General features: G+C 38.5%; 1 protein-coding gene and 1 non-coding gene across 2 annotated transcripts in view; one reads left to right on the top strand and one right to left on the bottom strand.

The window, feature by feature from the left end:
* The window catches only part of nfatc3a (nuclear factor of activated T cells 3a), a 108,061-nt gene that overhangs the window by 80,747 nt on the left and 1,071 nt on the right, over positions 1-26,243 (bottom strand). The window contains exon 2 of the mRNA XM_057854415.1: positions 4,297-5,482. Within this exon, the coding sequence (XP_057710398.1) occupies positions 4,297-5,482 (1,186 nt within the window). The remainder of the gene's footprint in view (positions 1-4,296; positions 5,483-26,243) is intronic.
* Positions 5,562-5,643, top strand: trnas-cga (transfer RNA serine (anticodon CGA)). Its single transcript has one exon. It is a non-coding gene; the product is annotated as a tRNA-Ser (tRNA).

Here is a 26,243-nt window from a genome sequence, read left to right as displayed (position 1 = left end):
GATTTTATTAGCAATTTTAATACTCATTTCGGTCGGTAATCCACCAATCAGTGTTTTTTTCGTAACAGAATAGAATTTGGAGGGTCGTAGGGCCAATCTGACGACAGATTTCACACAAAAGTATATACCTCCGCATCCGATGGTGGTGTTTTGGTGTTGCTACGACTAACGGAAGTGGATGTTCCAAATTACTTCCCGAAATGCACCAGATGACTGCAGCCAATCAGCGTATAGTCGCCCGTAATTCGAGATAGGATGGTGCCATTGGTCCCAAACCACTTTTATTCTACTCAGTATCAAAAGGCCTTTCCATAGAGTTCCCAAAACTATGTCTAGGAAGCTAACAAATCCAAGTTAACGGTGGATGTGGTAAAGTTCCTCTTATATTTTATGAGATCCAACCATCCTTATGTAATTACACCAACCTTATTAAAAACTTGTTAATATTTGGGACAACAAAAGAGATACTCTGCCCCTGCTGTCTGGACTAGCTGAACCCTTTCTGTGCATGCAGGCCCATCTGAGAGGGTGTTCTCCACTGCTGGAGACACCATAAGTCCCGAAACATCACGTATCCTACCTGAAAAAGCAGACATGCTTATTTTTCTGCATGGTAACTGTTAATTTTGCAAATTTGCACTACGCACTGTTCGGTTGAATTTGACAGTATTTATCTTTTTTTTTTTGTTTTTTTTTTTTGAGTGCTATCAGCTCTTATGTCCTTTCAAAAAGAAAGATTTTTTATATCTATAAGAAAAATGTTTCAGTAAAATGTTACACGTTCTTGTCTATTTGCCACAGTTACAGATTGCCACAGTTAACATCGAGGCTTTGGGCTTCTTTTGACCTCGTTGTGAGTTTGTAAGGTTGTGACTTCAGATTAAACAAACTAGATGCCAATCAAAATGTTTGTTCTTCTATTTCATCAAATTAGAATCGATAAAGAATCGAATCGTTAAGCAATATCGATAATGGAATCGGAATCGTAAAAATCCTATCAATTCTCATTCCTACACTTGGTAGGCTTTTATCTGATGAGCAGACAGCAGACTTTTCGCCTGTGATACATCTCCCTTAGATATTATTTAAAAGACATAACAAGTGGGATTTGTACTGCTTCTACACAGCTCAAAGTGCCTTTATTGAACATTGGAGTCCAGGGTTCCATCCAAAGCAGATCTAGTCAAACAATGATCTTTTATATTTTACAGCACTGTTATTTGTCTTTAAGATCAAAACGTCCAATCTTTATGGCAGCTCACAACAGTGAACAAACTTTGTTCATGGGTTCTTTTTATGGCTATGACTAATTAATTGCCTTTCAAATCTTGTCAAGTAGAGAAAGCATCCATAATCATGAAAGAGATAAGTGTTGTCCTGGTAGTGTCCAAAAATTACAAGCTAATAGGAAAATTACAAACATTTGTTCAAGTAAAACATTTTGCATATCTGCTTGCACAGGACAAGTGTCAGGGAAACTCTTGATGAGTGTTATCCCTTCACAGGGCTCTTATTTAAATTTGCAGCCATTGACGACGCCAGACGTCCAATCCATGAATTGGATGCCTATCATTGCAATGGCAGGCAACGAGTTGAATATTATATTATATTATGAATTAAATACAGTGATACCTCAGCTCACAAACATAATTGGTTCCCAGAAAGTGTGTGTAAGGCGAAAAGTTCGTCTTCCGAACATTTATTTCCCATAAGAAACCATTAAAATGAGAATAATCCGTTCCCAGGTCCCAATAAAACATAATTTTCCACTAAATAAGCCTTAAAACTACACAAAAATATACCTTATTTTCTTTAATGTCTTCTTAGGCTTAACACTAGCCTGTGGTGGGGTCTTTTTCGGTCCCATAATAGCAAAACTACACTCAATATGGTCCAAAATGTCTATCAAACACAAACCACGTCCGCACTCAACGAAAGGGAGTGGACGAACTGGGACGCCGTGAGCGTGTGTCAGCTTCTCGTGGCGCTGTTCGACCGCGTGGTTTGGTTCGTCCGCCGAAAACTAGTTCGTCAGCAGAGACTATATGCTCGCGAATTTAATGTTCTTGAGGCGAAAAGTTCGTGAGCTTAAGCGTTCGTGAGCTGAGGTATCACTGTAAATAAAATTGTAGTGTTATTGGAGGCCATAACCAGAGTGGATTTCTGTTTTTATTCATTTTAATGTTAGTAATTTTTATTAACATTTTATTACTTAATAATTCATAGTATAGTCATTCATTAAAAACATATAATAATGTATAATAAGAAATACATATAAATAGATCATAATCGAGACCTGTTGTCCATATATGTGGACATCACATTTTGGGCCATGTCGGCCACAATATTAATATTTGGTATACTAATGGGGCCGACATGACCCAAAATAGCTGTTGGCAGACATTTTTTAAATACCGGTACATTTTGTAGCCAATCAAATGCGAGTATCTCAGATTGTCCCGCCTATGCATCACGGTTTGGCTACCCTTTGTGCTATGCGTTGCCACTAAGAGTGTGACAATATCTCGATACAGCAATATATCGCGATATGTTGCAACCCGATGGGTTATCGATATGCTCCCGCCAAGAATCGATACTTTTATTTAACATATTGGCCATACAATGGAGTATGTATGCTGTAAACTGCTCAATGTTTGTTGAGCAATTCCTTGGCGGTCCACTAGGGGCGCTCGGGAGTAGCGGTGAGGGTAAAGTGCGCACAAGTTGTCTAGAGAAGGAGAGGAAGCTCCAAGTGGGTTGAAAAAATAAAAAAGCTCCGTGAGAACGGTGGAGGAAAAAATGAGAAAAATATTGCTACAAATCACACATGGGGACACACTTTAGATTTTACACCAACAAGAAAGGAAGTAAGGTGAACAAGGACTATGCAAGAATTGTCTAAGAAAAATAAGTTTCACTGGGAGCTGGTGACGTAGTGGACACCGGAGTTTGTGAGCTTCGCTTTCGTCACTTGAGGTAAGAAAGTTTTGCAATGTAATTGACTTTTTAATTTACATGTATTATTTTGGTGACATTTGGTGTTGAATGATATAAAATAAACCAGGACCCTAAACTGGATGAAAATGAATATCGAACAAGCCCACATGAATTTACCGATTTATTTGAGAACCAATTTCCATCTAGTTTACTACACAAACTGTTATTACTGTCATTTTGATACAATAAGCTATAAAAATGGTTTGAATAGGTTCCAAGATATATAAAGTGATGTGCATGATAATTAATGTAGCCTACATATTAAAAATAGGTAATTATTGATTTTTTAATTTCTATACATTCAATTCATATTTTTTTTAATTCAATACTTCCAACACAAAAAAATCAGGATTTCAACTCAAACGCTATGAAGTAGCTAATATTTTTTGTTTTATTTTGTTGTTTTTAAGGTGAGGAAGACTGTGACTGAGCAAGTCTGACATCTTAAATGCTGAAGCAGATAGCGGAAGTGCTCAAACCAAGCAACAAAGGTCATATACGAAGAAAAGACCCACTAATTTTATCATTGCCCCACTCCAAGCTCAACTGCTGACACCTACGGCACTTTTTATTTATTTATTTATTTAAAGATTTAAAACTTAAAAGAAATTAAGGGTGCCATTCATCATGATCTCTCTTCCTCTATATGTGCAGGGGCACAATTTGCAGTAAATTTATATTTTACAGCAATGTTGCGCAGAAAAGGTGTCACTGTTTAATAAATGACTTAAACAGTATTTTTTCTATTTTTAAATATCTTTTTTTTTTTTTTTTTTCCGTTTCAATAGTTGTATCGTAGAATGTCATGTATCCAATTTCTGACCAATATATCGATAATCGCTGTATCGTGATATAATCGTTATCGTGAGCCTTGTATCGCGAATCGTATCGTATCGTGAGGTGCCCTGAGGTTCCCACTCCTAGTTGCCACCGTGCTATGCGCTGCTATAAAAGATACACTTTGATAGATCCAAGAGGGAACATGGTCTTTGTTTGTTTCTCAGATGGAGAGAGGTGAAAGACAGTGACAGATTGAACTGGTACATTAACTATTAAGATTGTGCTTATTTTCTTACCTATTTTTTTTTTTTTTTTAGTTCTGACTCACTTTTAGAATGACGAGTCTTCCCTTTTAAGTATACAGTGGATACTATTTGAGGAAATACATTTGGTGTCCATGAGACAGAAGCATTGTTAATATTTGTTGCTTATCGATAACACCACATCACAATGTTAATGTACTGGACTTTCTTTGTAGACTTAAAATGCACATTATTTACTTGCTATAATGTGTGTTACCTGAATATAGGTGTGTGTCCAGGTTTGGGTTTATTCCATGGAAAATGGGAGGGCACAGAGAGGAACTGTTCTCCAGGCCCATCCTTCTTATGGCTGTGAAGGGCCTCTTCTGAGGGAGAGTCTAGATTAGGAGGAACATTTCCTTGGTCATCTATTCCCAACTCTCCTTTTGGTGACGGTTGCATCGTTGTTGTGTCCTGTGAGGTTTTCCTTGTCTTAGATGGTATGTCTGCATCTGATTGGCAGCACTGAAAGGGTGACATTCCTATAGAGGGGCTGCCAGCCCAAGTGTCCTCTGTCACGCTGCCCCTTGGTGAAGGTCCCGGCGTAGGTGAAGGTGAGTGATGCGGCGACACGGAGCCAGGATAACAGATGTCCGCACTGGAGTGGCGCCTCTTGCCGCAGGGTGAGGTGGGACGCGAGGAGGGCCGAGAAGGTGGCCGTGGACTAAGCCAGTTCTCATCAGTGACACTGGTACGTGGCGAGTGGCAGGGAGACTGTCGAGGTGACAGAGTGGCTGAGTGGGAGTGCTGCACAAAGGAGGGGTGAGGGTGCTGCCAATGTTGCTGTTCCTCCAGGTTCGCGACGCCCGATTGAGGTGATGCGCAGCCCGGGGACGTAAGGGGCGAGCCCAGGGTAAAGCGAGCGGCGGCCTCATTGAGCTCAGCGTCAACATCGTCGTAGACATGGGAAAATGATTCACAGGAGGAGGCGTCAGAGAACCAGCTCCTAGATGAGAGGCTGCTGCCTGGGCTCGGACTGAGCGAAGAGTCCCGGTACGAGTGGTCCAGAGGCAAATACAGGTGGTCTCTGGACAGAGGCCTCTCACTGTTGTAGTCCCTATCAGGGCCATTTGCTCTCAGATCTTCTTCATTGGCATCCATATCCTGCTGGCAGCTTGGGGAGATGGAAGTAATCTGAATACTGGGGCACTCGAAGGCTTTCGGAGCCTCCACTGGAGCAGAATGGAGTAAAGGAGAGGTGCCATACTTAGAGTCTTGTGCTTCATAACTTAGGTGCACGGTTCCTTGTTTGTGCGATTGAAGGCGAGGTGAAGTGCTGATTAGCGGGGAGTGTGACTGCATGCCATGGCGGGGGAGGTTTATTGACTGGTGGTTTGTGACCATTGATGGGGGCTGGCCTACGTTGAGGATGTAGAACGATGTGGTGTCATCCGGCTCCAGATCTAAGTGGAGGCATAAAAAGAAATATTAACACAGAGTATTAAATTTCAGTCATTACCGGTACTGTACACAGGGCTACAAGCTGTGATGGCCGAGAGGTTAAGGCGTTGGATTCGAAATCCAATGGGATATTCCCGCGCAGGTTCGAACCCTGCTCACAGCGGCAAAATTTATAGTGTCCTCAAGAACAATGAGTACTCTTGAATAGATTGAGGCTCCTTTCATGGTGCTGAAAGTCACCTATGAACAATGTAAAATGAATGATGGGAGCTAAATGTATGGTTACTACGAATAATGACAAGCTCATCTGCGATCTGGTTTCTAAGAAAAAATGGTTGTCTATTAGTGGGTTTAAGATACAAATAATTCAACCCCGGATGTTTTCTGTTACCATGCCTTCCTATTGTGGATGTTATTTTCTAATTCAAACAAACTGACACAGCAAATTATGACCGAAGAGATCCCACTGTGCTGTACAATGAAATAGTATCTGACTGCGACATCATACTCTTTTGATACAAAAGTTCTTGTAAGACATATTTCACTACTCCTCTGCCAGGCACAGTCTGCCATACGGGCATTGTTTCAAGTGGGATAACTGGTGAACAACACTACTCAGGAAACAAATTCATACAATGGTGCGTGCTGTCAGCTTTCATCACAACTAGCGCTGGCAGGCTATTTATACCCAAAGTCATTCAGCGCAGGCAGCATGTATACACACACACGCACACAAACAAATAGACAGCGCACACTCATTGTCCACATTGGCTCTACTCTGTTAGTGGTTATTGATGAATTTCCACTAGATGCACTCTTTAGCCCCTATTGGGAGTGTTTCCCCACTGACTTCGCTGCAAAATGTCTCGCATGTCAAATGTTGAGCACCTAGTCCAAACAATAATGCAGCATAATCATAGGTACATCCCTGCTAGTTGTATGTCCAGTAGTACTGAATTTCAGAGAAATTGAAAAAGAAAAACGAATTAAACACAGGACTTAAACCGTTTGTACATTTGAAACTCCTTGAAGTGGATAATTGCAGAATTACTCCAGCCCTGTTGATGGCGGTGTGGTTGACAACTGCCAAACAACTGAAGTAAAAGGAGCCATGTTTGTTGACCTTCATGGAGTTCAGTATGATAAGCATGAATGCCACTTAGTCAAACACAGACCTTGTCAAGTTCATTCGACCAATTGTGGAAATCTGGAATTTAATGAAAATGTCATTCTGAAAGACATTAAGAATGTTAACTTATTTAAAAATTCCTTTAAGAAACTATATTTGATATACTGAATATACAGTATACCCAGTGTATCTGTGCCTTATTATAGGCAGAAGTCATTATAAAATTGAAATAGTTTTTTCTTTTACTCATGCCGTACACCTCCAAAAGGTTTTTGTGGAAATCAAAACGTAGTTTTTCCAGTTATGCTGCTAACAAACCACACAAGTGTAGGAAAAAACAGCTTCTAGACTGACAAGTGGTGACAGATTATTTTTGTTACCAACAAATGTGTGACACCCTCATAATATTGTGAATCTTTGCACAATACTTCCTTAAAATTCAGAGAGACTGTTCTATCTCAAAGCACAAAAATAAAACATGCGGTGATGAATCACGAATTGTATAGTAATTTTCGAGTTAATTTCTAACATTCTATCAGTTTGTGCCCCTCTGACCCTTACTTCCTAACAACAGCAATAGCAAGCTTTATATTTAGCGCTTCACACTGGGCCTGTCACAAGACCAAGCATCGAATCCTCTGACGACAGCCTCTGACTGACAGGCAACACTCGGACAGCGTCTACTCACAGAGACGCACTCACATGCATGATAGAGGCAAGTGGAAGAGGCTGTGTGGAAAAGAAAAGGCTTCATTTTCGTAATTGCAACATAAAACAGGAGTGATTGTGTGAAGGAAACAATGAGTGAAACAAAGTGGGGGAAAGAACGCTTGAAGGAACAGTACGTAACAGTAATAAACAGGTAATTTAGATCAAAGCAATCAGTTTCATGGGTACCAATGAGACGATAATTTTTAATGTAAAATAGCCACTAATTAATAAGAAAAACTATGCGACTAGATTTCTTTAAGATTTCTTTTTTTATCCATTATTGTATTTCAACAAATGCTTTAGCCCTTCAGGGAATTTTGAAATTTAAAAAAAAATTAGCCCCATAAAGACCTGGCATCCACAAATGTGAATATCACATTTTGGGTTATATTGCAAAATAACATTTGGTGTACAAATGTGGCCTACATGTCCGAAAATGTGATATTCACATATGTGGACTCCAGATCTCAATTATAATTATTGTCTGCCAGCTCACCCAGTCAAAATGGATTGGATGTCTAGCACCATCATTGGCAGCCATTGATTTAAATGAGTGCCTTATGAATGGTTAAGGCCACCATGAGAAAATTTTGAGATGTTCTGATCACTAGTAGTGATGATTATTATTCTATCATTAAATATTGAGCCAGCTTAATCGGAATTTCTATTAGTCAAAATCATGCAAAAGGGAAGTCTGAAAATACATGTCTGTTTTGGCTTTTTGGCAGAAATGAGAGCAGTCACCTTTTAAGGTCTGTCATTTTACCACTGCTGTCAGATGGAAGATGATGAAACCTACTGTTGCATCCATGTTTTCATTACGTAATGATGAGATCAAATCTGACTTTTTAAAATGTGCCATGAAGCTAGCTCATTCCTTTCATGGTACAGTATATTATTGTTTACATTTAAGAACAGCCACCCAAAGTCAGAATACATTTTCAACTGTCAAGGGGCAAACCAGGGTACCTGCTCCTAGATATTATTAGCTTGTGACCTAAACATTCAGAGTGGGGAAAGGGACTGTTGATGGGGAAAACCCCCTCTCAAAGTTAATTCACTTCAGAGAGTAGGAGAAATTAGAAGATATCTACCAGAGTTATACACAATGACTTTGAATACAAATCCCCAATTAATGTTCGTGAATGGCCAGTGCGTCACACACTCCTCAAGCATCCATACATTATAGCCAATCCGGTTAAATAAAGATCTCTAAGAGGCTTTGCTGATCCTCATTTATTAATAGCTTAACTACACTGTTTCATTGAGGAACGAATGTTTGTGACATACTAAAAAGTAACCATAACAACAGGCAAACCTTACTGGTGAGACTGGCATCTACTTGGGTTTATTGTTACAAAGTTCACTAATCCTTAGAGTGACTGTAACACTGCCTGAGGATTCTTGCTTGGGGATAAGGCGCAGGGACTCTGTCCCTCCCTCTTCCTCCTTCTCCTCCTCCTCCTCATATAAAGTGTGTCAGGGTCCTATGACCGGCAGTGACATACAAGCCCATATTCTGAGAAAGTCCAGTCAACAACAGTGAGGTAGGATTAGTCCCTCCCAGAGCAGATTCAGGTTAATGCTGTTGCGCCCACAGTGGTTTAGCCAACCTCTACAGCCCTCAAAATAATAATATCACAATGCCAAAGTAAAGTAAAATGCTGTTTGTTAAATAAGTATCATCAGTTTGAGACCGCATTCCACCAACATGAAAATCAGGATGTACTGCTTTTTAATGGTTGAGTGGCATTGTACTGGCTGTGAAAATATGTCCAATTTTGTAAAAAATATACACTTCTCACCACACAACTTTTTTATAAGACGTTTAGTTACACCTTTCCCTCAGCGGGCCATTATGTTTGCCACTATGGCTGCCATGATTAGTCGACTAATCGACAACTATTCGATTATGAAATGTATCGACAATTATTTTATTAGTCAAAGAATTTTTTGAAAACATTGTTGACCAAAAAATTGTCCAAATCCTCTTTTTTTTTTTTTTTTTTTTATAGCAAATATCCTCATATTTATTTTTCATTTCTATTTAATCTTTTTAATTAAATTTTTGTTTAAAAACAAACAAACTAACAAACAGGGGAAAACAGTAAAAATTCTCAAAAGAAAAACAAATCTCTGATTTCTGTCGTCCTCCATCTTTCATTGATACAAAATAAAAATGTTATTAAAACCTTATAATAGCCTTAAACATTAAGTTGATTCACGTTATTTACTTTCATGGACCACAGAAAATGATGCGGTGGGTGAATCTGGCCCCAGGGCCTTCAGTTTGACACCTGCGCTCTAAACTAAAAGATCATAAACCTTTTTGAGAATAATTATGAATAGTTTTGGATTTGGACTGTACTGCGTTTGTCAAAATGTATCACTTATGCTCAGAGTGGACACAGTAACAAAACCATGCATATTTATTGTTATGCATTTAAAGTACATGTGGCACGAAAAAGCATGTTTATTTCATAATACACGCGGTATTTTATACCCCTGAATGATATGGACTGCTTGGATGTGTGTGGAAGCGATCGCTATATTTATTTAGTTTTTTGAATCCCGTGCCATGAAAATGAGTGACTTCCGGCTTCGGGCTTGCATTGAGGAGGAGGGCGCTGTGACGTGTACGGTAGAAGACGTCCTCTTCACTATACAGCGTACTGTTGTGTATGAGGACGAAGGATTCAGCTGATTTTGCGGATTAATACGTTTATTTTTTGCATCACGCCAGCCAAACGGCTGCAGAAAAATCATTCTGTATGAGGGAAAGGCGTATGCGCCTTTTTGGAGTTTCAAAAGGTTCCCATTCACCGTGGATATTTACTGTGGGACCATTGGACTTACAAGGAAGTGAGTAAACATCTTGTTTTGCATTATGTCAAATATGAATACAGCGATTACAAAGTAAACACTAGAAACTTCCTTTAAATAAAGCACTACTTACGTTTGATCATTGATAGGCATGTAAAAAGCTCTCCTCATGCTCATTAGCAGCACGTTAGCTGCACAACAACTCCAGCCACCTTACTCCGGGGAACGAACTGTAAATTGCTCTCCGCCGGGCGGTTTGCTGATCCACAAAGACAATCGACAACCGGGTCGTCATGTCAAATAATCCAGGCTAATTATGTGTGATTTTCCGCTTCGAAGACTTTGAAACATCACTCGGTTCGGGAAGCATGTCGGCTAGCTGTCACGCCTTCTGGTTTGTTTACATTCTCTGAAGCCGGGGAAGGGAAATGACATATGTCCGATTTAGGTGTCATAAAATATCGTTCGGGAGGTGCGACAGTAAAGGTGAAGTCGACAGTTTTGACCATTATGGAGTAATTTTGCCATGTCGTCCTGAATATATGCATTTTTATCATTTCATATTCCATTTAGCAAAAGACTGTTATTTGTCATGACCATGCCATTTATTTACCAATTGGGGAAAATACATGGATAAAAAGAATATCCTGTAAAAATATTGAAGTAAAGAGACAGAAACAATGACATTTTGCCGCTCTCTTCATCGTGTTTTCCTCGTTGTGAATAGTTCCCCCTTGACGGGCTGACTGGTCCTTCTCAAGCCATTTATATAGCTATTGGGGAAAAATACTTAGATAAAAAGAATATCCTGTAAAAATATTGGAGTAGAGAGACTGAAACAATGACATTTTGCGGCTCTCTTTGTCGCTTTTTCCTCGTTCTGAATAATTCCCCCTCAATGGGCTGAATAGTAAAACCGATGTGCCCCGTCTACCGCTGACGTCATCCACTTGTTGGGGACGCTAAAGCCCTATAATGGTAGGCGTGGCTAACCGGCAGATTAAAAGACTAATTTCTCTTCATCTGCGCTTTGCTAAATTGTTGTATATAGTCGAATCGTCTCACAATATGATTCTATTTCACATAATAATGCCATTTAAGACTTTTTTTCTTGTGTCGTATGCTCTTTAAATTAAACAACACTTTTATGACCATTTTGCATATGACTGCATTTTTACGTAAACGAAAAGCCAAAACAACACTGTTTTAAAATTGAAAAGGTTTTCCTGTGTGAACAGCCCATAATGTGCCTTTTGTACACATAAATTTCAAGACATATCGCAGTTTTGGTTGACGCATTTGCCACAAAACCATGTGGCACAGGAGCTAGAGGGTAACCTAACCCCAGGTTCCCTTTGTGGTGGGCACGCAACTTGATTAGAACCAGATCTGCTTACACCCCATGTACAAAAGGCTTTGTATTCTAACCAGTGGCCCGGTCTCTTCTTTCAGCCCATGTCAAGAGCTGCTGGACAACAGTTCGCAGCAGAATTATGCCACTGACTATGACTCTCGAAGACAAACAATTATGTAATTGCCACCTAAATAATTTCCCCTTTTATTATTAGTATGATTGTCCTGCTAAATTAGTAAGCTGCTGTGATTTAAGATACTTTTCTAACATGTGATAAAACAGCATTATCCTTCAAGTTATTTCAATACCTGGCAAACAAAACCCAAAATCGTACCCCAAACCATACCGCCCCCGAAAGCACCGCTCATTACAAACAAAATTTCATGACCGTGTATTTTACATCACAGCTGCATTCCGCCCAATAACAATAATTAAATAACAAATCACCTACTGTGTAGACTTATAAAGCTTTGTTTAGCTTTTTTTAGATCATGTGGGTTGGTTCATGGCCTACTTTTCTAAATTGGGAGCCTGTGACGCACAAACATACTTGTTACAAAGGTTTGCCATCACCTGTGGCTTAAAACCTTCCTGATTGGGTTTGTGCCAAGACTATCGGGCTTCCCCGTATCTACCAAATCTGCATACAAATGTTAAGGATAAAGGTGGTGGAAGTCGTTCCAGGTGAATTAAATGCATTAGTCTTAGATTTTTTTGTCTTGGTTTAATCATCACTTGTCTTATGTTTAAATGTGTGAGGTACTTCATAAAGCCTTCATCTGATGTCACATAAAACCCACTAGCCAACAGGGACTCGTCCTAAGCCCATGTTAGCCGCTAAATTGGGCTCCTAATTAACAATCTCATGCAGTGATAACATTATGGGATAAAGACGTCTTGCCAAACAACCTGAGCTAAATACCACCAAAAATACATTGCTAATAGTTGCATTAATGTTTTTTTTCCTGAAAAAAGGCTGAGAAAGCTTCTTATCAGACTTGTAGTTAATCTGATTCGATCTTGAAATGTGTCACTACAAAAATACCCAGTGACTTGACCTCCAAACAAAGCAAACATGTAGGATTCACCTGTGAGGTCACCATTCTCTATAAACAACATGCCTTGCTCCAAATAGGAAGAGCACTGCCGCTAAACAGGAATCTTCAAAGGCTGGGTGATGAGAAGGTGGGTGCTGTTTATGACGATCAGAGGAGTAAACGGTGGTCCATATTGTTGGAACTCTATTCACAGTTGGCGCGTAAGGCCCTTTTTGCTCAGCTGTCAGAGTCTACATGGTCCACATTCCGGTTATGACCCATGTAGTGGGGTCCACACAACCTTACGGGCCTCAGATGGAATGTGGACCGTCATCCTGTGATAATCATACTGGAGCAATAAACTTTTAACATATGACAATTCAAACAATATCTATACTGGCCCAATTATTGCAGAGTAATGGCAGAAATGTCAATATGAAGAGATTGCCCCACTTACGTACTGTCCATCTCAAAGGTTTTCCTAAATTATTTCCAATTCAAAATACTGTAATAAATGTGCCTTCTAGTACAAAGGGACAAGTGGGGGATAAAAAGAAAGAAATGAAAGGAGATACAGGAGTTAAACAGCTTTCTCTCTGGTGTAATGCAGCCTCTGATATGTTGATACAGCACAGCCAGCAGTAGCTTCAGTTACACTAAATTTAAACTAGACAGATGCCTCACATAGTTAGTCATGCCTCACCCCTAGGGAAACAAACGCCTCATTCATCACACTGGGTGCTTGGACCCTTTAAGTTCAGTAGGGTTAGGGGGCACCCATGTGGTGGTCTTCACCCACATGTTGACCTTGTGCATGACTGTTTGACTGCAGACCTCTTTGCCTTTTACATTTTCATGGAGATTAGAAAGTAGTTGTCAATCAAAATTCTTTCAAAATTCATGCATCCTCCCTTGAATTTAATCTGTGCAGTTTGTCACTCCTTTAGTTCATAGTTATGTACAAAAAGTGGACTTGTGGACTGAATTGTTGAAGACTTGTTGGCCTCAGAATTTTTGTCCTGTTAAATTTAGCGGAATTACAAATGTTGGTGAATATTTCTTTTTTTTTCAATTTAAATTGTTAATGGGGATAGAGCTGGATTTTTTTTTTCATATTTACAAATCAAAAAAGTCTAATTGCCTTCAATCCAATTGTTTCAAATATCAACTGTATGCTCTACAGGTGCTTCGTCAATTTCTAAATGACAGTACATAATCAAAATTGGATTGCAATGTTGTCCTACGATGACACATAGCAGTAAGTTCAACAGAATTTCTAGACCTGGCAATCAAGAAGTCAGTTGTGTGTATTTTAGGAAAAGATATTATTTCTGACAGACTTCATGTACTTGTGTCATTGAGTCATTCCTACCCCAACACCTATACACACACTCATAACACACCTGGCCAGAGTCTGCGAGTGCTGACACACTCACCTGGAGATGTGGTGCACAGCATTCTTCTACACCTCTCCTTGTTAAAATTGTGAAATGTCCAAGTAGTAAGACAAAAAGGCTACAGACGTGCTAGGACGAGACAGATCCTCCCGCACCGAGTATGATCGAGTCACCAGAACCTGCTGTCTGCCCTGTGCCGCTCTCTTTTGGAAGCTCAAAATAGTTCACCATGAGAGCGATGTAATTTCAGTCATTCAGTCTTTCCCACGAATGAGGAAGACTGCGAAGGAGTCAGTTCAGAGGAGCAGATAGTGAAGAACTGACACAGCCAAGCTGTCGAGGTATCATTCAATTAAAATGCCCTTGAAGTCTTACAATTAGGTCTAGATAATATTTACACGGAAATTGTCGGGAGGCGCTATACAGTGCAGTAGCCTATATGGTAGCACACCAATTGTTAGCACGTTATAAATTGTTATTTGAAATAGTTCCTGACCACAAAGCACTAAGTAAAATCCTGATCAATCAACCGTGTTGCGTTGTTCTAGTGCCCCTCCTATTTGTAAACATACAAACTGTTAGTATTTAAGCTAAATTTGTTTATCACATTACCTGAGACTACAACAGATAAACTCCACTTTTTGTACTCCCCAAAACGGTACCAGGCATTGTAGAGTATTACCATGTAATCACAATCCCAGGAGCGGAAATTAAATTTAATGTGACATTATCGTAGCTTAGCAACTAATATGGTTCCTACAAAGTGCCTCTGTTTTGGCTGAGTAGTACCATATGACACTGAAGCATACAAGATTAATATGAAAAGAATAAAGTATAGTCATGAACACAACTGTACGATTTTGACATAGCCGGGATATCAAAATATTGCTTGGAGTTGATTAAGATTTTCTGATGGCGGCAGTTTGATAGACCAACAGACTTTAACCATTATTTGCTAAACTAAATAGACTGCACTTATCTAGATACAGTTTCTCATTGACTATTTTCTCTGTCTCCCATTTAACTGAAGGCAAGCTTTGCAAGAGAAAAGAAGTTTCGGTCACTGTGATGGAAGTGCAAAACTGTGTTGCAACATTATCACTGGTTCACTAGCAAAATGCTTCCTGGATAAATGTAGTGAGACTTTACTAAATTTGGGTCACTAAAAAAGTAAAGTGAGGTCAAAAGTGTCAATTAGCTATCGTTTTTCGAGATACAGTCTCCCATTTAAATGAAGGCAGGCTGTGCAAGACAAACGTTTCAGTCACTGTGATGGAAGTCCTAAACTGTGTTACAACATACAGTGTATCACAAAAGTGAGTACACCCCTCGAATTTCTGCAGATGTTTCAGTATATATTTTCATGGGACAACACTGACAAAATGACACTTTTGACACAATGAAAAGTAGTTTGTGTGCAGCTTATATAATAGAGTTAATTTATTTTCCCCTCAAAATAACTCAAAATATAGCCATTAATATCTAAAACCCTGGCAACAAAAGTGAGTACACCCCTTAGAAACTACGTACATCCCTAAATGTCCAAATTGAGTACTGCTTGTCATTTTCCCTCCAAAATGTCATGTGACTCGTTACAGGAGTGCTGTCAGCAGGCTTCCTCCTGGGGTGACAGCCATGCACACCAATTTGATGTAGAGTGGGACGTATGGTCTGAGCACTAACAGGCTGACCCTCAGCAGGCTTCCTCCTGGGGTGACAGCCATGCACACCAATTTGATGTAGAGTGGGACGTATGGTCTGAGCACTAACAGGCTGACCCTCCCACCTCTTCAATCTCTGCAGAAATGCTGACAGCAATCCTGTAACAAGTCACATGAGATTTTGGAGGGAAAATGACAAGCAGTACTCAATTTGGACATTTAGGGATGTACGTAGTTTCTAAGGGGTGTACTCAATTTTGTTGCAATGGGGTTTAGATATTAATGGCTATATTTTGAGGGGAAAATAAATTAACTCTGTTATATAAGCTGCACACAGACTACTTTTCATTGTGTCAAAGTGTCATTTTGTCAGTGTTGTTCTATGAAAAGATATACTTAAATATCTGCAGAAATGTGAAGGGTGTACTCACTTTTGTGATACACTATATTCAGACATAAACCAACACTGCAGACAAGGTGAAGGAGAGAGCAAAAAAATTTGTTAACAATATATCCCCGATATTTTTATTGCAAACTGCCTGTTTTTCACCTGTACAATGAAATCCCAATACAATGAAATCACAGAGAATTTCTACCTCTCATACTTCCCAATAGAAACAAGTGTGCTAATTGTTAGTCAAATATGAAGAGATTTAACAACGATACGCTAAAAAGGAAATGATTGGAAAATTAGTTTTATTTGTGAGACCACAGACAAATTCCACAAGATCGTAGCAAGTTGGAATTCAATGTGAAAACGTGAAATCACACAGACACATACTACTGCCCCAATCAATGACAGTCAACTGTTAGGGACAATGTGGAAAAATCAGAGACGAATGATCTCTCTGAATGACTGTGATAATTAATGGTTGCCATTGACAGCAATAGATGTCCAGTCAATCTTGACTAGGAGGGGCTTGCAGGAATCATTCAGATAAAAGCACGTAAAAGCGTAAAAAAAAAAAAAAAAAAAAAAATGAATAAATAAAATAAAAAACCTAAACCCTGAATGGTAGCAGTTTTGGTGACACTGTTATTGTTGTTATCAATGCTTGTGCTGCATACAAAAAAAGCAACAAAAAGACAAGAAAAAGGTGCATCCTTTGAGGCATTAAAAACTTATTCATAAAGAATACAGTGGAAGTTCCATTAGTAGTTACATAACGGAAACAGTTAAACTGTCAGGGTTCCATTATTTTCATTTCATGGTTTCTGCAATTATTCAATCAATCCATATTTTTTTCTTAGCACAAAAAAGTCCTTCTGTTGTGTCGTTCTCTGCTATTTAATTTCCATAAAAACCTTCCGACCTACAGCAAAGTTCCAATTCGTCTGATTCAAAAGAAGACTCTTCCCATGCAATTCCAGGGAAAATCCCACTCAATAAAATTCACATCTAAATAATAGGCTGACATATTTCAATTTCACGTTGTGCGTCGTTTCCTCAGCGACAAAAACCACACAAAGATCATGATAAAGAAAAGGTATCAAGACGTGTAATTAGACAAGGAGGAGCAGGATGGAAAAAGCAAAGCAGAGGCATCTGGCATTGTGCAGAAACATTATAACTCAGATTTTAATTAATATTAATGTCTCATGTGTTTACTTAAGCAAGCACAAAGGCAACATAAAAGCGGAGAGTTGAGTTAGCGGTAAAAGTGACTCCCTTTGCAAATAAGAAAATCTCACCGGCCTTAATTTCAGCCAACATCAGAGTCTTAACTCTGCAGGTGTTTTGCCATTTCGTATGTGACAAGTTCTGAAACAAGTAGTGATGAGAAATAGAAGATTATTCACCAGAAGTTACCAATTGATCAGTTTCCCAATAACAGTACATTTGTTTTTGGGGTTTTTTTGCATGGCAGTTTGTGCGTTTTTCCTGGAGACAGTTACCAGCGGAAATGTACCTAGACTAGACCATATTATAAGCGGGTGCAGGTTTTTATTTTGGTAGTTTTTCTTAACTTCCTTTTTATGTATTCCTATTAGCGCAGTGGTCTCAAACCGGTCCTCAAAGGGCCGCAGGGGGTACTGGATTTCATTCCAACCAAACGAGACAAATACCTTTTCACCAATCTGGTTTCTTACAAGTGTAATCAGTTGATTGCAATCAGGTGCTGCTTATGTTAGTAGAAACCTCATTGGTTGAACTGTTTGTGCTGGATCTGTTGGAACAAAAACCAGGACCCACTGCGGCCCTTTGTGGAGTCGGTTTGAGACCGCTGTATTAGCGTCATAGATCTTTCAGCTGACCAACTTTTTGCGAACAAAGAATTTATAAGTACCGTATTGGTCCGAATATAAGACGGCCCTGATTATAAGACGACCCCCTCTTTTTCAAGACTCAAGTTTGAAAAAAGACTTTTTGAACACCAAATTAATTTTTATACAGAAAATAATGACAGTACATCTGAAACATGATTATAACAATATATTTGAAAGAAAAAGTATGTTATTTTGCCTCATTCAAATCTTAATATCTGAACATTTAAATATGTCAACTAAAATGCACTCACTTTCCTAAATGAATGGCTTCTGGTTTTTGAAATGTAAATAAACCAATCTATTGTGCTAAAACAACAAAATTGCAATAACTGCATTAACCATCAAAGTGAAGTCTAACTGTAACTGTAGTGTTGAAACAAATCTGAATAAGGAAAAACACTGCAATAAAATAATGCAAACTGGTTAAACTTGAGAGTAGACGAGATCTGTCATGACAGAACATCGCTTCAATGATATCTGGCGCTATCTAGTGTCGTGAATGGGTATAATGTCTAGACCGAGAATATAAGACGACCCCCTCTTTTTCAGTCTTATTTCAATGCAAAAAAACACCGTCTTATATTCGGGCCAATACGGTATATTATGCAGCTGCTGTGCATCTGTGTCAGGGTTTCAGGAACAGGGTGGACTCAAACGCAGGGAAAACAAGGAAGAGCAAGGCAGGGTGTGTAGGAACTCAAAATGCTTTAATAACAGTTGACAGAAATGGAAAATTCAAACAAAAGACCAGGGGATCGAACGAAAAGGTAGTGATGTAACGAGGTGCGCCGAGTCTTCGAAGTGTGTGTTGAGTAATGAGGGGACGTTTCTGCGAAGCACGTAACGAGGCTCGCTTCATTTAGGGGAGCTTCCGAAAACGATGACGTCCCAAGTCTCGCTGGCCAGCTGTACAACGTGATGACTTCAGGGAGTGCTTTAGATTTTGCTGTGCGGTTTGACAGCTCGCTACAGTAAATGAACACCTCTGCTCTGGCTGGATTAAAAAGGTGGTTGTTCGAAGGAAAGCTGCGATCGGGCGAGAGTTTGAATGTAGTTTGGAGAGTGAAAGGTTTAGGAGTGAGGAGAGAAGGATTTGTACAGTAGTTGATAGGATGGAGTCAGCAAGAAAGAGCACTCCCGTATTTGTCCCAATCAAGTACATCAATGTTCAAGTTACACAAGCACTTTTACTGTCCTCTGCCTGATTACACTCATGCCAATTTCAGAAAAAGCATTGCACAGCTTGCCATACTATGATAATACCATTTGGGGAATAATTTTCACACGTACACACTACACTCGATTTCTTAGCGTGTTCTCTCACTACTTTGCTGCTCAACTTTCGCAAAGTCAGTGCATCGCAGATTTTTTAATTTTGTTATAAAAACAAAAAAGTTCTAAAGACGTATTTATGAACACCATTTTCATCTATGTATTTAAGCACACTTACACACACCTCTACACACGTATCATATGAAAGAGAATTAATGTAGTCTGTATTATTTATACATTACTTAATGTATGTTTCTTATAGTATTAAAATTTTTATTTACGTTTCAAACAATAATGTTGTAATGATAACATATGCATTTATAGGGTTTTATATATACTTACTGATATGATGTAGACACAACAAATTATATCAAAAATGGGACGGGTGCGTTACAATACTTCACGTTTTTTCACTTTACGCAGTCGATTATGGTCACCATTAAGAGCGATAAGTGAAGGATATCTGTCTATACATATGTGATACTCTATGTACATAGAGGATTTGGTCAAACAATATTTCTAAATTAATTCCTTCCTAACAGACACACAAACAAACAAAAAAAGCAATAGTTACTCATGCAGATGAGACAACTGACTGTGATCATACACTTAACCAGTAGGTGGTACCGTTCTCACATGAAGCTTCGAGAAATGAACCCTTTCTCGAACCAATTGGCTCAGGTAGTTTAATGCCTCACGAAGCTTCATCTCACCATTTCTTCGAAAAGGTATAAAAACTTACTTTTTACAGGAATTTGAACATTGGACGTACGAATAGACACTGAGATAGACGTGACATCGACAATGACGCAATAAGGACTGAACAGAAACTGGGAGCTTATATACAGGCATGGGACAACGAGACAATAAGGCACAGGTGGGTGAGATCAATGGGTAATCAGTCACATGACAAGACACACTAGGGCATAAACCTAACACAACTTAGTTGAAGCCATAACAATCTGTTTGTGAGGTTTGTCAAGAAAAATTTACCAACAAGCTAACAGCTAAAGTAGTTTGGGCTTACTTCATTTCGTATACAAAACAAAAATAATGGGTGCATTACAAATCTGATTACCGATATGTCAAATTTGTTTCGAGTTGGGTATTGGTTTTAATTGCTCAATAATAGATTATATTGTTGATATGATATTGCTATTGTTACCGGTATTGTTATGGTAATTGCTTTTCATAATATAAACAGATGGTAAATACTTTGTAGACATGTACATAGTCCTGAAGCTATAAAATATATTTTTAATTTAGGATTCTGCTATTATCAAAAAACTTTTTTACACAATGCACTTTATCTTCTTTGTTAAGTACGGAATTATTCTTAATATTGTACTTTCTGTTTTGTTCTTTCGTTTTGTTCTCGTTCGTTACAGTATGTACAGTATGATCGAGTGGTGAATGCAAATCCATTTGCCCTTGTGGAAAAATAATCTCTGCAAGACTTCAAGGCAGAGATTTTAAGTTTTTCTTTTTGCAGTTAAGTGACTCAATTAAATGTAGCAGTCCAATCAGTTAAGAATGTTAAATGTTACTTGGAGCGTTGCCAGGATACATAATACATTATTTTATGGCAGTTTTGAGTGTCTAACTATTCCAAATTTTACTCATCTTTAGGGTTGGGCATCGAGCATTGATGGGAACCGGTTCTAACAGTCCAATGCTCCCGGAATCGTTCGAAATTTTAAATTTCGATTCCTCGTTTCGATGCTCTGACCGGCAAGTGGAGAAAAATTGCTCGAATTCAGAGACTTATATTTACATACAAAGTAAAATTAGCCCTGTGAGAAGTTCATTTAATCTTAAAAATCATCGAGAAGTTAAGACTTTAATCTAAAATATGCATTTTTTTTACCCTGCATTTTTTTTTACCCTGCCTCTTAAAAGAATCGGAATTGAGAATCGTTCAGAACCGGAATCGAAACGTGGACTCGGAATCGGAACAGGAATCGTTTAATTTCAAACAATGCCCAGCCGTACTCATCTTAGTGGAAAATGTTGCGTTGAACAATTAATTAGCATCGCATCACAAAACAGACTGCATTCAACTTTGGAGGCAGCGATGACGATACAAAAACATTTCGTCAATGAACAGTTTTTTTCATGATGATGACGTGTCGATGGCAAGTTAAAAACATGTCCTGGGAGACTAAAACATAATGAGAAGAATGCCATTTCTCGGCTGACGAGACAAGAACGATATGAAAATTCGCCATAGTTTCCGCCATTTCTTGTCAAATGTGTAGTTAGCACGCATATTAGCAGTTTTGGTCATGACACTCATGTGACGACTAATGTTTACTTTTTACAAAGTAGTGCAATAAAGCCCTTGTTATTTTTACTTCTGGGAGTAGGACCTCTATATTTTTACAAGACTGAAATTCCAAATGGTGAAATGACATCAGCCTCATCCTGGTCCATGCAACAGGCAACGGAACAAAACGGCGCTTTGTAGAAACCTGTCCAAAACGGAGCAGAAGTTCACTAGCTTGTTACAAAAAATACAAAACAAGTTGTGACTTGAGGGTTGCCTTCACATACAGGAGAAAAGAGTGTCAAACTCCCTCTTACTGCGATCCTGCTTTTACGCTCTGTTTATTCATATAGACAGGAACACCCCACCCCTCCTTTTTTCGGGCTATGCCAGGCCATCCAAACACGATTAAACTCACTTTTCTTACTACAGCGCTAATTCAAAGTGGTGTTTTTTTCCCCCCTTGAGCCATCGGCAGCTCAAACATTTCTAACCAGGGAAAAACAGATTTAGGCGTGCAGCAGCTATTCCATGAATAATATATTCCAAAGTTTAAGAAAAAGACAAAGTGGGAGCATTCATTGGTTCTGCTGGTTTTGAGTCAATGACTGAACGAATAAGGATCTTAACACAGTGTGGATGAACAGCGCAAAGGCTCTCAAAGCATTGATTCACTCAGTCTTGTTGAGAGTGTTGGCTGCTGAAGGACCAGTCATTGAAAATGCAGGTTTTCCCTCAGTCATGACTTGAATAATATAGATCACACCGACAGTGGTGTGTGACTCAAATACTTTGTTTTTAAATAGCTGCAAACATGCATCATTTGGGAGTGTTCTACCAGTATTGTGCAAAACATCCTACACCTACTCACATCCTCTTTGAAAAACAAACTCTAGGCTTTATCATTTATATTCATTTTGGATTACACACCTTCATTTATGAAATTATAACAGACCAATTAAATCAAGTATATCACTTGTACTTTTAACTGTCAGGTGGTTGAGGTCTGTTGCCAAATTTTAGAAGTATAGTTTATAAAGGTTAGAAAAATGTGCCTCTCGGGTAAATACAGTAAAGATAATCATGGGAGACCTCAGAATATCACGCTAGTCATCTAAAAGGCATACTTTTTTTGCACTGCACCACAGTTTGGGAGCAATGGTGCAAAGTGTGGATTACCAAAGAACTAGAAATTGATCTTATTGCATGTAGCAATAGCTCGTGCGCATCTTTGCATTTAGGGTTAATGAGACGAAACTCTCACACTTCTCACACTGAAAGACTCTATATCAGTGCATACAACAGACAATTTATCATTTTTACCCTTAATTATAGAGTAATGGATGTCTTTTCAAAAATGTATGACAAAAAAGAATGACAGTGAGCATCCGTTTCCATTTTCTTTAAATGCTGCAGTGACTAATTCCGCTTTATTTTTGCTTTTATGGCTTTTATCAAATATTGATTCTTTGTACATGTGTATGAGAGCTAATGTTACGTTGGAACGTTACTATACAGTTAATAACTATTTTAGGGGCTGGGTGTACGTAAAGTACCGTAATTTTTGGACTGTAAGGCGCACCTGACTATTAGACGCCACCCACCAAATTTGACACGAAAATGGCATTTGTTCATAGAGTATCTGCACTGGACTATAAGCCGCACCTGTCCTCACGGTATTATAGTATATTTACACCAAAAGATATCAACCGGTAAAACTTTATTCGACAGCGGCCTCATAAAACTGTCTAAGACCAAATGAATCACCATGAAGCTTTGAACCAATTGGCTTCATTGCTTTATGAAGCTTCATTTGGCCCTCACTGCTCCCTTGGGGGACACAGTCAGCCTCTGCTGCCACCTGCTGTCGACACTGTTGTCGTCCAACATGCCTCTTAGCATGCATTGCAGCACTACAGATGTAAATAACAATCAAAAGTCATGTTCTGTGCTAATTATTTCTTCTGTTACTGTTCCAGTTGTTTCGTTAATTGCTCATTATGGTATTTAGTAATACTTTATTTGACAGTGGCACCATAAGACTGTCATAAGACCATCATAATTATGACATGATGACAGTGCCATGAGCATTAATGAATGCTTATGACAGATGTCTTTTTGTGTCATCTCTGTCATAAGACCATCATAATTATGACATGATGACACTGCCATGAGCATTAATGAATGCTTATGACAGATGTCTTTTGTGTCATCTTGTAAATTATCTCACTTTTGAATGGATGCAAAAGATTCTAGCTGGACATAAATGGATGGAGTTAGTGACATAATTTGTCCGATGACACTTCATGACATCTCTCATAAGCATTTATTTATGCCCATGAAAGTGTCATGTCATAATTATCACGGTCTTATGGCAGTGCTATGACGCAGCTGTCAAATACAGTGTTGCCTATTAACCCAAATAAATCAACAAATAAGCCGCACTGGACTATAAATTGCAGAATTCAAAATGAGAGAAAAAAGTAGTGCCTTATAGTCCGGAAATTATGGTACATTAATCTAGATTACAATGGTGACAGTTTTAAACCATACCAATATACAGTACACCATGCAGACAGTATTGGGAAGTTAACAGTACAAAAGATGTATTTCCTTTATAGCACTTTTCAAAGCTTCTTCTTTCATGATCCTCTGCAGATCGATCATTACAACTATCTTGATGTTTCCAAGTCAATGCTTACAAAAAAGCTTGAGCTAGGGAATGAAGAGGAAAAAAAACTACGTGAAACTGGTCAGGTGAATCGTTAATTTGCTCCACAATGTTGATGTGACTCTTGGCTATAAACTGTCAGATGCTTTGGCCATCGTGAGAGGTCACAAGTTAGTTGTGCACCAGAAACTTTCGCTTCCTTTAGTGCACCTACTGAAGCAAGGATTGCCGCAGGATCTTTGTGGACATGCTGGCCACTCATTTAACTCATTGGCTGCCATTGATGGAGCTAGACATACCATCTGTTTTGACAGGGAGGGTTGGCAGCGACCATTTGCTGCTAGCCTCTCTCAGTCAAAATGGATGGGATGTCTAGCACCGTTAATGGTATTGAAATATTCAAGATTCATAAAGATTCACAAAACATTCGCGGCCATTTCTCCCAGTTCAAATGAATGAGTTAAATGAGTTATATGCGATGACATTTAAAATATAAAGAGAAAATAAATTTTAGAGTGATACTGGGGGGCCATAACCAGACTATATTTGTTCTTATTCATTCTAATAGTGTAAATTTTGTTTTTATTAATATTGTATTTATTCATTCATAAAAATGTTTTAGAAATGATTTTTTATTTAACTGAGACCTGGTTTCCACATTTGTGATCAGATTTTGGGGTTTATGACCCAGACTTCTCCATACAATGTTAATACTCTGGACTACATGACCCAAAACGTGACGTCCATATTGTATATCTGCGGTCAGAGGTTTTGAGACATTTTCTAATTCTACTCAATGGTGAAGAGTCTAAAAAATCTTGACCTCAGGTGTAGACTCCAGGTTTTTATGAGGTTATTTTTTTATTACCAAAAATAGTCATTTGCCCTATAAATGGTTAAAGGTCAAACCTAATATTTTGTACCTTAGTGTTTATATATATCTTTTACGACATGTCTTGGGACTTCTCTGACTCACCATGTAGGCCTATGTAATTCAACTAAAAGGGTTTATACTAGAGCTGAAACGAATACTCAAGCAACTCGAGTAACTCGAGTTTAAAATCTGATCCGAGTAAATTTATTCACCTCGAGGAATCGTTTAATTTTGCCAGCTCTAAGCATCACGTTTTGCCCGGACAAGTTTTAATGCGGGACAACGAGCTGACGTCACGTGCGTAGAGGAAGAAGCAATAATAAAATTTTAAAAAACCTTACTGCAGCCGACAGCCGCTACAAACTACACCGACGTTGCTAAAAACTACGCCCGCATGCTAGTGTGGTAGCAGGTAGTGTCAGATGCGTCTCATAGATATCGCATATATTTAGGACTAGATGCGAAATGACAGACTCGGCCGCGTCTGGGCAGCGTTAGTAAACAGCCGCCATCTTTAAGCAGTAGACTTCTCAGCGCTAATAAATATAACGTTATTGTCAGTCGCTCACATAACGTTAGCCCTTCGGAGGGCTAGGTTTCTATTGATTATGACCACTGTCGTTGCGTGGCTAATGTGTCTTACATACAGGCTTTATTTAATCTGTAAAACACAGCGCTGTAGAGTGATGAGGGTGTAAAATTAAAACATAATAAAGCTAACTGTCAGTTTTAGCTCAGTATTCATTACTGAATAAAACACCAAATAGTAATGGTCCCTAATGTGCTCCAATACAGCACGTATCATACATTTATTTTGAACACTGCAAAAACTTAAAATCCTATCAGTACTTAAAGTTTAGACTAACTTAAAACTTAACTAGAACTTAAAAATAGTTTGATACGAATAGAAATTCAATTGAAACACGTCGGAAAAACATGTAGCTTTCAAGTGATGTGCGTTATCAAGCGTAATTATATTTTTGGGTAAGAAATATGTTCTTTATAAGATCTACAAGTTTTTTGAGTTAAAGCAGTGAATTTTTTTTCTATTCACATCTGAGATGCAATTGTTGGCTGTTTTCAACAATGTACATCGAAAATAAAGACATTGATTGACTGAAAATGGTTAAATATTGGCTTAAATGTTTTTTTTTCTCATGTATATTTATAATTGCTCTTTACCAAAAAAAAAAAAAAAAAAAAAATTATCCGATTACTCGATTAATCGATAGAATTTTCAGTCGATTACTCGATTACGAATATATTCGATAGCTGCAGCCCTAGTTTATACTTTATAGTT

Source organism: Corythoichthys intestinalis, chromosome 1 (genome assembly GCF_030265065.1).
Source record: "Corythoichthys intestinalis isolate RoL2023-P3 chromosome 1, ASM3026506v1, whole genome shotgun sequence".
NCBI lineage: Eukaryota > Metazoa > Chordata > Actinopteri > Syngnathiformes > Syngnathidae > Corythoichthys > Corythoichthys intestinalis.
The sequence above is the reverse complement of the archived record's forward strand: the minus strand, read 5'-3'. Positions and strand labels throughout refer to the sequence as shown.